Genomic DNA, 13,936 nt, shown 5'->3' on the forward strand with positions numbered 1-13,936 from the left:
AGAAACAACTCAGGAAAGAAGGCACCAATGGCAACGAAGTCTGATACAGCTAGTGCTCGACTTACGACCACGATTGGTTCTGACAGACCGGTCGTAACACGATTTGGTCATAAGCTGAGTAGGCTATATGCACGCGGAGATGGTAGTGTTGCCGGAAGCTGGTCCGCACTGTCGTACGCCCAGCTGGGCAACGTTTGCGCTGCCAGACGCGGAGCAGTCGTGGCTAGCGATTGTGGTCGTAAAGTCGAATGTTCGTAAGTTGCGTAGGTCGTAAGTCGATCAATACCTGTATTCAGTATGAACTTGTTCCATAAACATGGATTAAGCGTCAGTGACACGTTCGGCTTCAAGCCGACGATGGGAACAAAGTACTCAAAAGAGACACTCGGGCCTTGCCTTCGTGGAGCTGTCTTCCCCAGGCCCTGGGTGAGCCACTGGGAAATTTTCTTCCCATGCACTCACACACATCCTCTGCACATACTCCATTCAGAGAGACCGCCTCTGGTCACAGACATCGAGGCAGAGGGGGACCACTTTAGTTCTTATTCCAACTGGATCCCTACCAAGTAGCTCCATTTTCATGGTTCTTCTTAGTGATGTCCAAGAATCTCATAACCCACAGTGAGGTTATGTTGTTTTGTGTTTCATGATCTTAGTTCTATGATATCGTCGCATTTAATTTTGCAGTTTCTTTCCTTAGAACGTGTGCTCCGGCATCTCTGGCAGGCCTTCTATTTCTTTCATGTATTTCCAAGCCTGGTCCATGAGCACACATTGTTGTTAGCTTCCTGATACCTCATTCATATGGTGATTACTTTCACAGTTTTCCAGTAAATAGCTCCTGTTACTTTTCCCTGGAGTCGACTTCCTGCTATCATACAGACCATTTAGCACAGGTATGGGGCTTGTATAACCTTCACCCGCTTGGCTGCAGTGAGACTTGAGGTCTTTCCATCTGCAGTTGGACGGGCTAGGGCAGGTCAAGGACGGTGTCCTCTCCCTTCTCACAACATTCATTCATTTCATTCCTTCGATTTTTGTTTGCTGACTGTGTGCTGGGACTACCGGGGATACAGCACTAAAAGTGGACAAAAGGTCAAATATTCCTACCCTCACGGAGTTTGTTTTCAAGGCAGAAGAAAGCACAGAAACAAAATGAGCAAGGGATATATGAATGAAAAGAGAGTGTGTTAGCTCCATACAGGTGATGATTCAGAGTTGGCTGAGGATAAGTGCCATGATAAATAACAATAAAGCAGGAAATGGGGCAGGGAGGGTTACTGAAAGGTGGCATCTGAGTGGCGACCAGGGCAGGAAGGGGGTGACTGTGCCATCATCCATGCAGGAAGTTAGAGGATGAGGAAGGAGTACATGTGGAGGCCAAGCTCTGGGCACCTCCCTGGCACAGCAATGGGGAGAGGGCTAGGAGGCAGAGTCAGAGAGGCCAAGGGGTGTAAGACTGAGGAGAGACTGATGGGCCATTGTAAAGACTCTGGTTTCCATTCAGAATAAAGGGAAATCATCGGCGAGTTTTGAGTGGACAGGAGACATGCTACGATGTAACAGGCCCACTCAGGTGGCTGTGTAGAGAACGGCCCAGATAGGAGACAGGGTGGGAGGGAGCCAGCGCTCCTGCCCCATCTGTGGGTTCCTTCTGCGCCTTCTGCCACAGATACCTGGAAAGTGGCACCTGTGATGGAGTCCCACCAACCAGGAGGTCTCTCCTGTCAGTCACAGCCAGGATTTCTAGGCCAACTCCCTTTTTTTTTTCTCTGAGTTTGAACCTCCTGGTGCTGGGCAGACCTGTCCCTAAACGAAGCTGTGAGCAGGGTCTATGGTGTCCTTAGATGGGATGGAGAAAACTTGAACATGTATCTTGGACCAACTTCGGCACATTCCAGGCACTTGACATATGCCACTTGATTTAATCTTCACAAAAACCTATAAAATAGTCACAACAGAACCTTTGATGATTTGGGGTGGATTCTGGCATGCAAATTCCACCCCTTGTCCCTCTTATCCTCTTGGGGTCTCATTGATCTGAAACACAGCATAGCAAATGATTAACTTGATTGTGAAAGTCCAGGGCTACCTTCAAAGCCGATGGGACTTCACACGTAAATTTTCAGCTTAGACCTCAGGAGGCGATAGACCCGTTTGGTCACAGGCTAAGCTAAGCCCTACGTCAGGGAGCTGACCGCAGGATAAAGGCGGAGCCACTCATCAGTGGAAACTCGAACCTACTAAAAATGTGCCCAAAAGCATGGCAGGATGTCATTGTCATTCTCCCCTTACTTAAGGAGGCATGAGCAGATACAAGAAGTAGCAGCTAGACTCACCCCTTGCTGGATTACTTGGGGTCAGGTGGGAAAGAGTGAGGTCAGGTTGGAGGAACAGGTCTGTGATGCCTTAAACTCCCACCCAGTCTAGGCTAGCCTGGTCTTCTCTTTGAGATGCTCAATTCTGGGGTGCATGTGGAGGGAAGGAGGCAGACTTCCATTGTTCCTAACCCCCATTGTTCAGGCAGCATTCACTGCAGGTCAGGACATATGTCACCTGCTGGCTGATTCCTGGAGGTCTGGAGGGCCAGTCACAGCCTGATGAACTCTTCCAGCAATGGAAAGACATTATCAGAGATTTCAGTTCCAGGCTCTGATCTCCCAAACGGTAAGAATGACCATGGATCGTCATGACTTTAGCATCCTGAATAAGCACTGGGAGGTGGTACATCAGGTCACCCACAGGGTGTTGAGGTCACTGTTAAAAGCTAAATTGTGTCCCCCAAAATTCAAATGTTGGAGTCCTAATCCCCAAGACCTCAGACTGGGATTGTAATTATGGTAACATGAGCTCATTAGGGTGGACCATAACCCAATCTGACTGGTGTCCTCATACAGAGAGAGGTTAGGACACAGACATACTCAGAGGGAAGGCAAGCCAAGGAGAGAGGCCTCAGAAGAAACCAACCCTGCCTGCACTTTGATCTTGGATTTTCAACCTCCAGGACTGCAGGACAATACATTTCCGTGGTTGAAGTCCCCTACCTGTGGTCCTTTGTTATGGCGGCTAAAGCAAACAAACCCAGGCACCTTGACGCCAATGCTGGGGAATTTGGGTTTCTGAGCAGCAAGCAGCCTGGCTCCAATGCCCCTAAAGAGATAAAATCTCATATCAACATGACTCAGCTGTAGGGTTGTGTTTGTGAGTGGAGCTATGAATATCTTTGCTACAATTTTGTCCCCGTGGCCTTGACCCTCCTGTTTATTCCCATCAGCCCTGGTCTTCTCTCACCCACCATGTCACATTCCTCTCCGCCACCACCACTCCAGATTATTCTCTCAGTCCCTCTTCCCTGGACGTTGCACACACCATGCCATGTCTTTTTCAGAATCTGGAGATGCACCTGGCATGAGAAAAAGCCCAATTTTTATTCCACGGCTGTGGCAGAATCTCTTCGTCTTGACTTCTTCCTCTGCTTTCTATCGTCACTTGTTAGAGTCCCCTTTACTCTATTGGAATCTGCACTTCCCTATTTTCTGACTGTCCACATGGTTAAAACGGAAGCTCTGATCCACTCCTGCTTCTGCCCCCATGCCACACGTCACTGGGCAACCTGGCAACCCCAGCCATTAAGCGGATTCAGGCATGAAAATTGTTCTCGATGCCAACAGATCAGAATAGTTAAGAAAAGGGAAAGCTTCTCACCTTCTGTGATCAGTCTGTGAGACGAGGGCTATCACCCAAGAATCTTCATCTCCTACGTTACCTGGGAACGCAGAACACACACACACACACATGCATGTGCACACTCACACACCCACAAGCAATTGAAAGGCTTGCCTCAGCAAAAAGATGAGCATCCTGCCTGCTGGTCACTGGACGTGCCCACTGACCTCATATACTTCTCCATCGTGTCTGGATTGTTGAGTGAAATTCTACTCCTCCATGGCTCCCTTTGGTAATTCCCTAATTGCCTCAGTAAAGCCTCCATTCCCTCTCCAGCTCTGTCGGCCCTCAGCATTGAGATTTCCTAATGGAAACCACTCTCTTCTGCTGGAATCTCAGGGTGTAATTAGCAGTCTGGGACTTCAGTTCCCTGCTTTCCTTAGGATGAAAGCCAAGCCATTGCCAAAAATGCTGTCACCGTCAGTTCAGCTCCTCCTGGAAGAGAGCATAGGAGGGAGTTGTTTCATGTTGACTGTCTCCTGTATATTTATTGACTGAAACAGTTGAGCTGTTGCTCTTCACATTTGTAATTTTAGATCACAGATGCCTAGCATGTTTAATCATACAGCAAAACTCACATTAATGAGGAAAATGTCACGTATATTGTTATCCACCATAAAAGCTGTGAAAAAATATCTCTGCCATCTGCAATGCGCCTTCTGCTGCTGCCTCTACGAATTTTACTAGTAACAATACAAAATTAACAGTAGGGCAAACACTTAAAAATGGAAACTTGTTGAACTTCCTCCTTGCTCTACAAAATCCAGCATAAGTACTGACCACCTCTCAAAGTCATGTTGGGATACCTCGCCTAGGTTTCTGCAGCAACCCGTTACTGGATCTCCCCGCAGCCAGCACCCTCCAAATACATCTTTAACATTTCTGCCAGAATGATTTTCTAAATCTGAAATCTGGAATATCAACCACTACTTAGAAATGTGGTGAGGACTTTGCGGTCCCTGCCATGCCAGCCAGAACACGCTGTGACCCAGTCCCATCCTGTCCTTCCCACCAGCCCCCCTCACACCCCACCTTCCAGCCAGGCCACGTTGCCAGTGACTAACGGGGCCCACCATGCCCTCTCCAACCTCCATGCAGTCTCTGACTACAGCATTTTCCCCGTCCTGTGCATGGCAATTCCTATGCATCCTGAAACATCTGCTTCAAATGTCCGTTCCTCTGGGAAGTCTTCTGTGACCCGTTCAGGCAAAATCCATTGGTCTTCATGTCTGCAAAGTGATTCGTGACTTTCCGCGTCTGGAGGACTTCTCGCGGGGAGTCCTCACGCTCTGTTTACCAGTGTCGTCTTCTTCCACTCTGAGCTCCTTTGTCACAAGGACGGTATTTCAATCACTGTTGCCTCCCAGTCCAGCACAGCCATGGCTGCTGTGGTAACTGACTTGGAAGCTACAGAATCACTGTGATTGGGGCAAGATGGGTGAGGATTCTTACCCAGGAACGTGCTCTTTTGACTTTGGCAACACAAAACCTTGCCATTCTGCAGGCCACGTTTATTTCTGTGTTTTCTCTCTGTGCTTTAGCCCTCTCTCCTACCAAAAGAAATAACAGCCCTGTCAGTCATAGAGCAATTGATAGTGATAAAAATTCTCCTTTTAGACAGTGAGTTCACTTGTTCTTAAGTCATTCTTTGCCACAAACTGCAGGCTTATTATACGAGGAAAATGTGGTATCTCTGAGAAGCCACACTCTTAGAAGTTTATAATTTACCTCGACTGATGACTAAGGCCTAGAGGTTTTTACTGCTTATTTGAGTGTGGTTTGGGTTGGGGAGTGATGATAAACAAAGCTTCGTCTTACTCACTGGAGCTCGTCTGGAAACCACAGAGCAATACCTGTTCTTTGAGAAGGCACCTACTGCTTGCTTGGGGGTGTGGAAGGGAAAGGAGCAGTCCTCTCAAACTTCATCTCTGCTCTGAGCAGGTGCTTACTGGCCGGGATCCTCCACCCCCCAGTTCCTGTGCTCCATGACTTGTCTCCCCCTGAGTTACAGCAGTTGCAAAAGACTACTCCACCCGACATGACGTTGGGCAAGAAAAAGGGAATTTGGGGCAAGATATTGGGTGATCTCCACAAATCCAAAGGAAAGACACATGCAGATTTCACATGGAAGTGAAATTCGGAAACAGAGAGCAGGAAACGCAACTTGGGCTGTCTTTTGCCCCCTGTAGTCTTCCCATACCCTCTTTGATTAAATCCAACCATCCCTGAAGACTCAAGTTCACGATCCTCCGTTCCGACTGACCAGATTCTCTCCACCCTAGTTCTGAATTCCCTGTGCAAATGTATTCCACAGCTTCTTCCAATCCACGTTGGACAGGAGACAGGTGCATGTCATATGTACAGAGCCCATCTCCACAATGGGAAAGCGTGGACTTCACAGACACCCTAAATGCCGACGGCAAACCCTTCCTTTCCTTTCCTTTCCTTTCCTTTCCCCACACCATGTGGAACAGACCTCCCTCAGCACCCGTAGAAGGGGCGAGTCCTGCCAAACTGACACCTAGATCTTGGACTTCTCGCCTCCAGAACTGTGAGACAATACATTTCTGTTGTTTGAGCTACATGGCTTATCATAGCAGCCCCAGGAAACTATGCCACTGCCCTTCAAAAAGAGGAGACAGACAAGCTGTGCGGGGCCAAGGCGATCTCCCCAACATTGAAGGAGGTCAGAATGGCTTGGCTGTCATTGCTGAAGCCATGATTTACCTTTAACATGGATGGCCCCTTAAATGGAGAATGAGACAATTCAATTGAAGAGATTTTAAGAGTACGTATATCTATAGCTGTATCTGTATTTACACAGTGCTCATTAGTCAATGTGACTAGTGGCTACCATGTTGGACAGCACAGATATAGCACATTTTCATCATCACAAACATTCTGCTGTACAAGACTGCTCACAAGAAGCAAATGATGTGGAAGACCGGAGACTAGGGCTCTAGAGCACTGGCTGGGTTCCAATACTCTTCCTCCTCTTGAATTGTGTGTGTGTGTGTGTGTGTGTGTGTGTGTGTGTGTGTGTTTATTCTCTCTATATATAAAGAACAATATGCAGATGTGTGCGTGTGTGTGTATCACACCCACGCTTGTCACAGAAGTCACATAGGAACGGAGACCCTCAAGGTCAAACTACTCTTTAGCAAGTCTTGAAATTCATAGCTGTTTTTAAGAAACCTTTTTCCTTTGAGGGAATACTTATTTACTTGGTTATTTTGCTGCTCATGAGAAGCAAATGATGTGATGGCTGGGTTTCCATCCTCCTCTCCAATTTCCTGATCATCTTAGGCAAAACATTTGCTGTTTTCCACCTTTTTCCCCTCTTTCTACCAAAAGAAAAGGAAAGCTAGCTTACTTACATAATGGACATTGTTTGTGAAATAAAATATATGCATGCAATTTAGTGCAAAAAATATTTACAGAACAATTCTCATGAGCCAGGCATCATGGTAAGTCTGTGGACCAAATACATAACACATTCTGCCAGCCTCACGGAGCTTGCAATCAAGTAAGAGAAAGATGAGGCCAAAAATAATTACAATACCAGCAATAACAAATATGCACGAGATATTTAAATAGGATGAAATGATACAAAGGTAGAATGATTAATTTGATGGTAGTGTAGGTGTTTGCAGGAAGACTTCATATAGGAAGTGTTTCTGAAAGAGAAAGTTTGGAAGATGAATTGTAGTTTTTATAGTTGCAGCCGAGTTTTATGTATACAATAAAATCCTGTATATATAAAACCCTGTATACAATAAAATCCAGGTCTTTTCTTTCCTTTTCCATTTCTCTCCTGTGATCACAGCTCTACCTCAGAAGTGTTCAAACTTTGGGCCAGGTGCAGTGGCTGGTGCTTGCAATCCCAGCACTTTGGGAGGCCCAAGGCAGGCAGATCACCTGAGGTCAGAAGTTTGAGACCAGCCTGACAAACATGGTGAAACTCCGTCTCTACTGAAAATACAAAATTAGCTGGGTGAGGTGGCACACGCCTATAATCCCAGCTCAGGAAGCTGAGACAGGAGAATCGCTTGAACCCGGGAGGCAGAGGTTGCAGTGGGCCAAGATTACCACCGCACTCCAGCCTGGGCAACAAGAGTGAGACCCCATCTAAAAAAAAAAAAAAATGTTCACACTTTGTAGTCGACCTGCAGAACACACTATTCAAACAGAATCTTATGTGAAAGCACAATATGTAAAGAGTGTAAATGCAGGAAACAACATAAAGGTGGGGGGCACGGCAGCGTTTTATAAACCGGACCGTGAATCTGCACGGTTTCTCTTTCCAGCCAGCGCCGAGCGATGGGCATCTCTTGGGACAACTGGCGCAAGCACCGCAAGACCGGGGGTCAAGAGAAAGCCCTGCCACAAGAAGCGGAAGTATGAGTTGGGGCCCCCACCGCATCCACACAGTCCGTGTGCGGGGTGGTAACAAGAAATACGGTATCCTGAGGCCGGACGTGGGGTGTTTCTCCTGTGGCTCAGAGTGCTGTACTCGCAAAACGGGGATCATCGATGTTGTCTGTAATGCGTCTAATAACGAGCTGGTCCGTACCAAGACCCTGGTGAAGAATTGCATCGTGCTCATCGACAGCACGCCTTACCGACAGAGGTACGAGCCCCACTATGCGCCGCCCCTGGGCCGCAAGAAGGGAGCCAAGCTGACTCCTGAGGAAGAAGAGATTTTAAACAACAAAGATCTAAAAAGATTTCAGAAGAAATACGACGCCAGGAAAAAGAATGCCAAAATCAGCAGTCTCCTGGAGGAGCAGTTCCAGCAGGGCGAGCTTCTTGCATGCATCGCTTAGTGTGGCCCAGCAGATGGCTATGTGCTAGAGGGCAAAGAGTTGGAGTCCTATCTTAGGAAAATCAAGGCCTGGAAAGGCAAATAAATCCTTGTTTTCTGTCTTCACCCATGTAATAAAGGTTTTTATTGTTCTGTTCAAAAAAAAAAAAAAAAGTGTAAATGCAATGCAGGGTTCCACTTTGGGCCAAAGTAAAGTAACAGGTATCACATTTATCCTCTTGATGAAAATAGTAACAACACCAATAAAAAAAAGTTAAAAAAAGAAAAACAGTTTTCAAGCTACTAGACACTTCCTGATGGAGGACAGTGATCATCATGAGGCAGGAAGCAAACCAGGAGAGCCCTGACGTTGCCCCCATCTTGAAAGAGTTTCCAGGTGACAGTGCAGAGGGAGGAACTCACGTGCCAGAAGACTCCATAATTTGATGAGACAGAGCAGAGAGGTTGTATGGTTTCAATTACGTGAGATGTCCAGAATGGGCAGACCCATGGAGCCTGAAAGTAGACAAGTTCCATGGGCTGGGAGGAGAGGCAAGTGGGGAGTGACTGTTAATGGCTTTTCTTTTTGGAGTGATAAAAATGTTGTGAACCTAGACAGTGGTTAGGATTGCGTAACTTTGTGAATACACTAAAAAATTAACTGCAGTGTACACTTGATAAGGGTGAATTTTATAGTGTGTGAATTTTATCTCAATAAAATAATTTACAAGACATAGTATTAAAGGCCAGGGAGAAATGAAAGTATATTATACGGCTAGTAAGCCACCAAGGATGTCTTCTGCTATTCTGTTTCTTTGTTGTTTTTATTTCATCCTCTTTAATAGACATCACTGCCGATCATCAATTATTTCCAGTATTTTTCACTTCCAGGGGTGTGCTAGGCTTGTACCTCTCTGCCTCTGTATTAGTCAACTCAGGCTTCCAGAATAGAATATACCACACACTGTGTGTGCCTTAAACAACAGAAATTTATTTCCTCACAGTTCTGAAGGCTGGAAGTCCAAGACAACAAGGGTCATTTCTGGTGAGGGCTCTCTTCCTGGCTTACGGACAGCTGCCTTCTCACTACATCCTCACATCCCTTTCTCTGTCCACACACTCCTGGGGGCTCTTCTCCTTCTTCTAAGGCACGATAACTTAACCTGTCCCAACTAATGCAGCCTCCATATTAAACACTGTTATCTTGCTTGAGTATCTTGATGTTTGCAATTTTAAAAATTTATATAATGTTTCAAAGAGTTAAGGTTTCACTTTAAAAAAACACGAAGACCCCATTGTGGAACACCTGGAATGTTTCCCATATTTCTCTATTAAATAATCAAACAGCAAAAAAAAAAATTTTAAACTTATGACTCTGTCGTTAAAAATATTTTTTTAATTCCTTAGGTTATATCCCCAAGTGAGATTATTGGGTCAAAAATTCCGTAATTTTATAGATGTAGATTTGTATAACCTTTGTATAACCTTTCACTCTATTACCTATAACATATAAATGTAGCTGTTCCACTATATCTTTACAGTCATTAGGTTGTAGTATTGTTTTCACCTAATTAAAGTGATATGCAAATGATCCCAAACTTAGGATGTTTCAACTTAAGGTTGTTCAACTTTATAATGGTGCAAAAGCAATACACATTTAGTAGAAACTGTACTTTGAGTACTTACACAGTCATTCTTATTTCACTTTCAGTACAGTCTGAATAAATCACATAAGATATTTTATAGTTTTTGTAATGGCTTCGGGTTAGATGATTTTGCCCAGGTATAGGCTAATGTAAGTGTTCTGAGCACGTTTTAATCTAAGCTACGATGTTTGGTAGGTTAGGTGTATTAAGTGCATTTTCACCTCACGATATTTACAACTTATGATGGGTTTACTGGGAAGTAGCTACACTGTAAGTTGAGGAGCATCTGTAAAGATTTGTGCAAAAATTCATTAAAAATCTGTGTCATTTTGCACAATGCATAAACAAAGGGTGATAACTAGATTCTAAAAAGTAGTCTCCTGGAGTGCATTTGAAGTTTGATTTGTTTTAATCAGCATAATGTGTGTATCCTGGTCAAGTATGACCGTTCTGTTGTGGTGTCCATCGAAGTAGGTGGGGTGTAAATTCTATGAAGGGCCGGGCTGGCTGAAGGATGTGGTCCTCACACTAAGCACTTCATATACTCATATGCACGGTGAGCTTAAAAAGCAATTGGAGTGTCTTGGCCCATGTAGGTGGAACACTGAAGAGTGTCAGGCAGAGCTGGATGGGAGGTACAGTCAAGGGTGGGGCTCTATCTCTCTCAAGGTCAGCTCTGCCTCCCATTGTATTGGCTTCTTCTGAAGACAAGTTCTCCCATGAAGTGGGGAAGATGGCCACCAGCAGCCTCCCATAACTGCCATGAAGTGGGAAAGATAGCCAACTCAAGGGAGGCCCTCCTGGCCTTACGGAAACACATATCCTTTGCATCAGTCCCACCCCTGTGGCCAACTGGGGGTGGTATGCTGACGGACATCCTAGGACCACAAGGAATGGTAAGATGAGTTCTTCCAGGGAAGGGGGATCCTGGGCAGACCAAACAATCAAAGTCCCCTGTGTCACGCATCCTCATACAATGCTATGGCTGAACTGAATTAGGGGAAATTCCAGATCAGCCTGAAGCATCCTGTAGCATCAACTTATGATGGGGATGTTATGATAGAGGACATGCTTTAAAAAATAGGAACATATCAAAAGGACATAGGAGTTACCCTGAAAGAGCACTCATGCCAAAGCTGGGACAATCCATGAGTCTGTGCCAGTATAAGTAAAAGAGTGAACAAGCAAATGCATAGGGAAGAAGAAACAAATCTTTCTCATGGAAGTACCACAAGTAATACAGGAGAGCATCGATGCAGCCACTTCTCCAGGAGGTGGGGCTTCATTGTTATCCTAGTGAGTGTGGACTGGACCTGGTGACTCACTTCCTCTAGAAGGGTATGGAAAGCGAAAAATAGCAACTTCACGATGGAGTAATCTGGCGGACGCCACCACAACCACGGGCTCAAGGTTAACATCACCAGAGATGAGTCATGGTGAGGTCATGTGCTCTCGAGGTAAGGCAATGAGAAGGGCACTTCACTCCTGTGGCGCTCACCCCCAAAACATAACCCTGATCAATCACAGACAACATCGGGCGGACTCAGAGTGATGCACATCATCCAGAATGCCCGATCAGCACTCCTCCAAAGGGTGATGGTCTTAAAACAGAAACAAAGTCCCGGAAACGGTCACAGATGGGAGGAGATTAAAGAGACATGAAGTCTAAATGTACTGTGGGATCCCGGGTAGAACCCTGGAACAGAAAAAAGGCATGAGTGAAATAAAGTGGCGAAATACAAAAAAAGTCTGGAGTTTAGTTAGTAGTATTGTGCCCGTGCTGACTTCATAACCGTGACAAACATGCTGCGGTTATGTAAGACATTAACAATTGCAGGAAACTGGCTGGACAGTATAGGAAAACTCCCTGTATTATCTTTACAACTTTTCTCTAAATCTAAGATTATTCCAAAATTTAAAAGTTTACTTGAGAAATTAACAGTGATTACCTGTTCCATACTAGGCACTGATTTAAGGGCTATGCCTATATTAACTTTTAAAAGTCTTAACAATCACATTATGAGGTATCTACTATTATGATTACCATGCTAATTTTATGGATGAGGCCACCAAATCTGAGAGGTTTAGTGACCATCTATAGTCACGTGGTTCTGAGTGTGCGATTTGGTTTGGTTCTAAAGCCTGTAATCTGCCATCTTGAAATCTACATAACAAACTTTCAAGGAAGAGTTTATATCTGCGCAGAGTTAATATTGTTTTTCCTGCTGAACACACTTACCTTAGGAGAAAAACCTGTTCTGGTCTGCACAGCTCACAGGGGTTCCCCTCCACACATTCCCTTTGCATACACTTTTCTAAGAGACAGGCTTTCAAATTGCAAGTGTTCCTAATCCCTAATACCCAGGCCCCACAATACTGGCAATTTCCAGAAGAGAAATGCAGGCAGCTCAGAAAAGAGAATTGAGAGAGAAAGAACCAACAAAAGGGAAATAAAATGTAGGAGAGGAAAGTATGAAAAGCAGTGCAAACTTCATTCCCTCACCAGAGTAACTCAGGGGTTGAGGAGAAATGGCTTAGTGCCTTACGTGTCGGGCACAGACCCCAAATCACCCACGAGAAAAGTGCCGTGGGCCCTCAGCCTCCTGCTTTCACTCACGAAAAGCACCTGTTTTCTGCTCTAATGGAGATCAGTGAATACCAACCACTGAATGACTCTCACGTGGTATGCCGTGTGATGTTAGTTAAAGCTCACACTCCTGAATTCTCACAATATTATGCCTTTTACCCACCTCGTATACCCACCTCGTAGGGCAGGGGTCTCAGCCTAACATGTCCACCACCTGATTTCACAGGGGCCATGAGCTTAGAACAGTTGTTATGTGACTAAATGGCTGAAAAATAGATCAAGTGATGAGTACCGTGTGACACGTGAAAATCATACCTCATTCAAACTTTGATATTCATAATTCAAGTTTTATAAACACAGCCTTGCCCATTTGTTTACATATGGTCTATGACTGCTTTCACACCGGGGAGTGTGACGATAAGGCTTGCAAAGCCTGAAATATTTACTAACTAGCCCCTTATAGAAAACGTTTGTTGAGCCCTGGTATGGATAAAGACACTGCCGCCTGGAGAGATTGAATTGCGTCCACCTATGAGGACGTAAAAGAAACTGTTGTCTGGATTAGCCCAGGGCAGGGAAGGGGACGTGGGTGAGAAGGCTAGGCATTTGCATCGGACCCTTTGCTGAGGGTTACTCTACAGTGAGCACAGACTACTTTGATCTCCAGGGGCCGCAGTGGTGAGGTATCCTTCAAACCCAGGCAGCTCTGCAAAGCCCACCCACTGAGTAAATAGGACGCGTCCCAAGACATGAGGCTCAGGACAGTCGCTCAGTTTGAATTTTTCCAGACCCTGAGTCATTTTGTAATATGACTGGGAGAATAAAAACTCCAGAAAGGCAATAAACTCATAGCATTGTAAAGTGAAGTCTTAAACTCTTTGAAATAAGTGAAAAATAACTAAATAAGTCTCAACACATTTTCCCTCCAATATTTAAAACAGAAATTTAAGCAAAAATGAATGTACATGAATTGTCAAAAGCAAGGAAAATGTCCCCATGAATTAGAGACCAGCATCCTGATAATAGAGGTGTCCTGGATTTGGGATGTCTCCTCCTCAAGGCCATGACAGAGGAAACTGTTCATTCATTCAACGAATATTGGGTAGAGGTCTGCTCTGTTCTAGCAATTGCTCAGAAAGCAAAATGGAGACAAGCAAGGTCCCCGCTCTTCTG

The 13,936-nt window shown here is 45.2% G+C and overlaps 1 protein-coding gene across 1 annotated transcript; it reads left to right on the top strand.

Annotated features, from left to right (window-relative positions):
* The first annotated feature begins 8,111 nt into the window (after positions 1–8,111).
* On the top strand, positions 8,112–8,665 carry LOC108281374 (40S ribosomal protein S8-like). Its single transcript, XM_037727266.1, has one exon. It carries the CDS (start codon positions 8,127–8,129, stop codon positions 8,550–8,552), a length of 426 nt encoding a protein of 141 aa, XP_037583194.1. The 5' UTR covers positions 8,112–8,126; the 3' UTR covers positions 8,553–8,665.
* The last annotated feature ends 5,271 nt before the right edge of the window (positions 8,666–13,936 follow it).

The sequence above is a fragment of the Cebus imitator genome, unplaced genomic scaffold (assembly GCF_001604975.1).
Source record: "Cebus imitator isolate Cc_AM_T3 unplaced genomic scaffold, Cebus_imitator-1.0 Scaffold225, whole genome shotgun sequence".
Taxonomy (NCBI): domain Eukaryota; kingdom Metazoa; phylum Chordata; class Mammalia; order Primates; family Cebidae; genus Cebus; species Cebus imitator.

Excerpts from the sequence above, each read along its gene's own strand:
- LOC108281374 (XM_037727266.1), top strand. The coding sequence starts at position 8,127 with ATGAGTTGGGGCCCCCACCGCATCCACACAGTCCGTGTGCGGGGTGGT.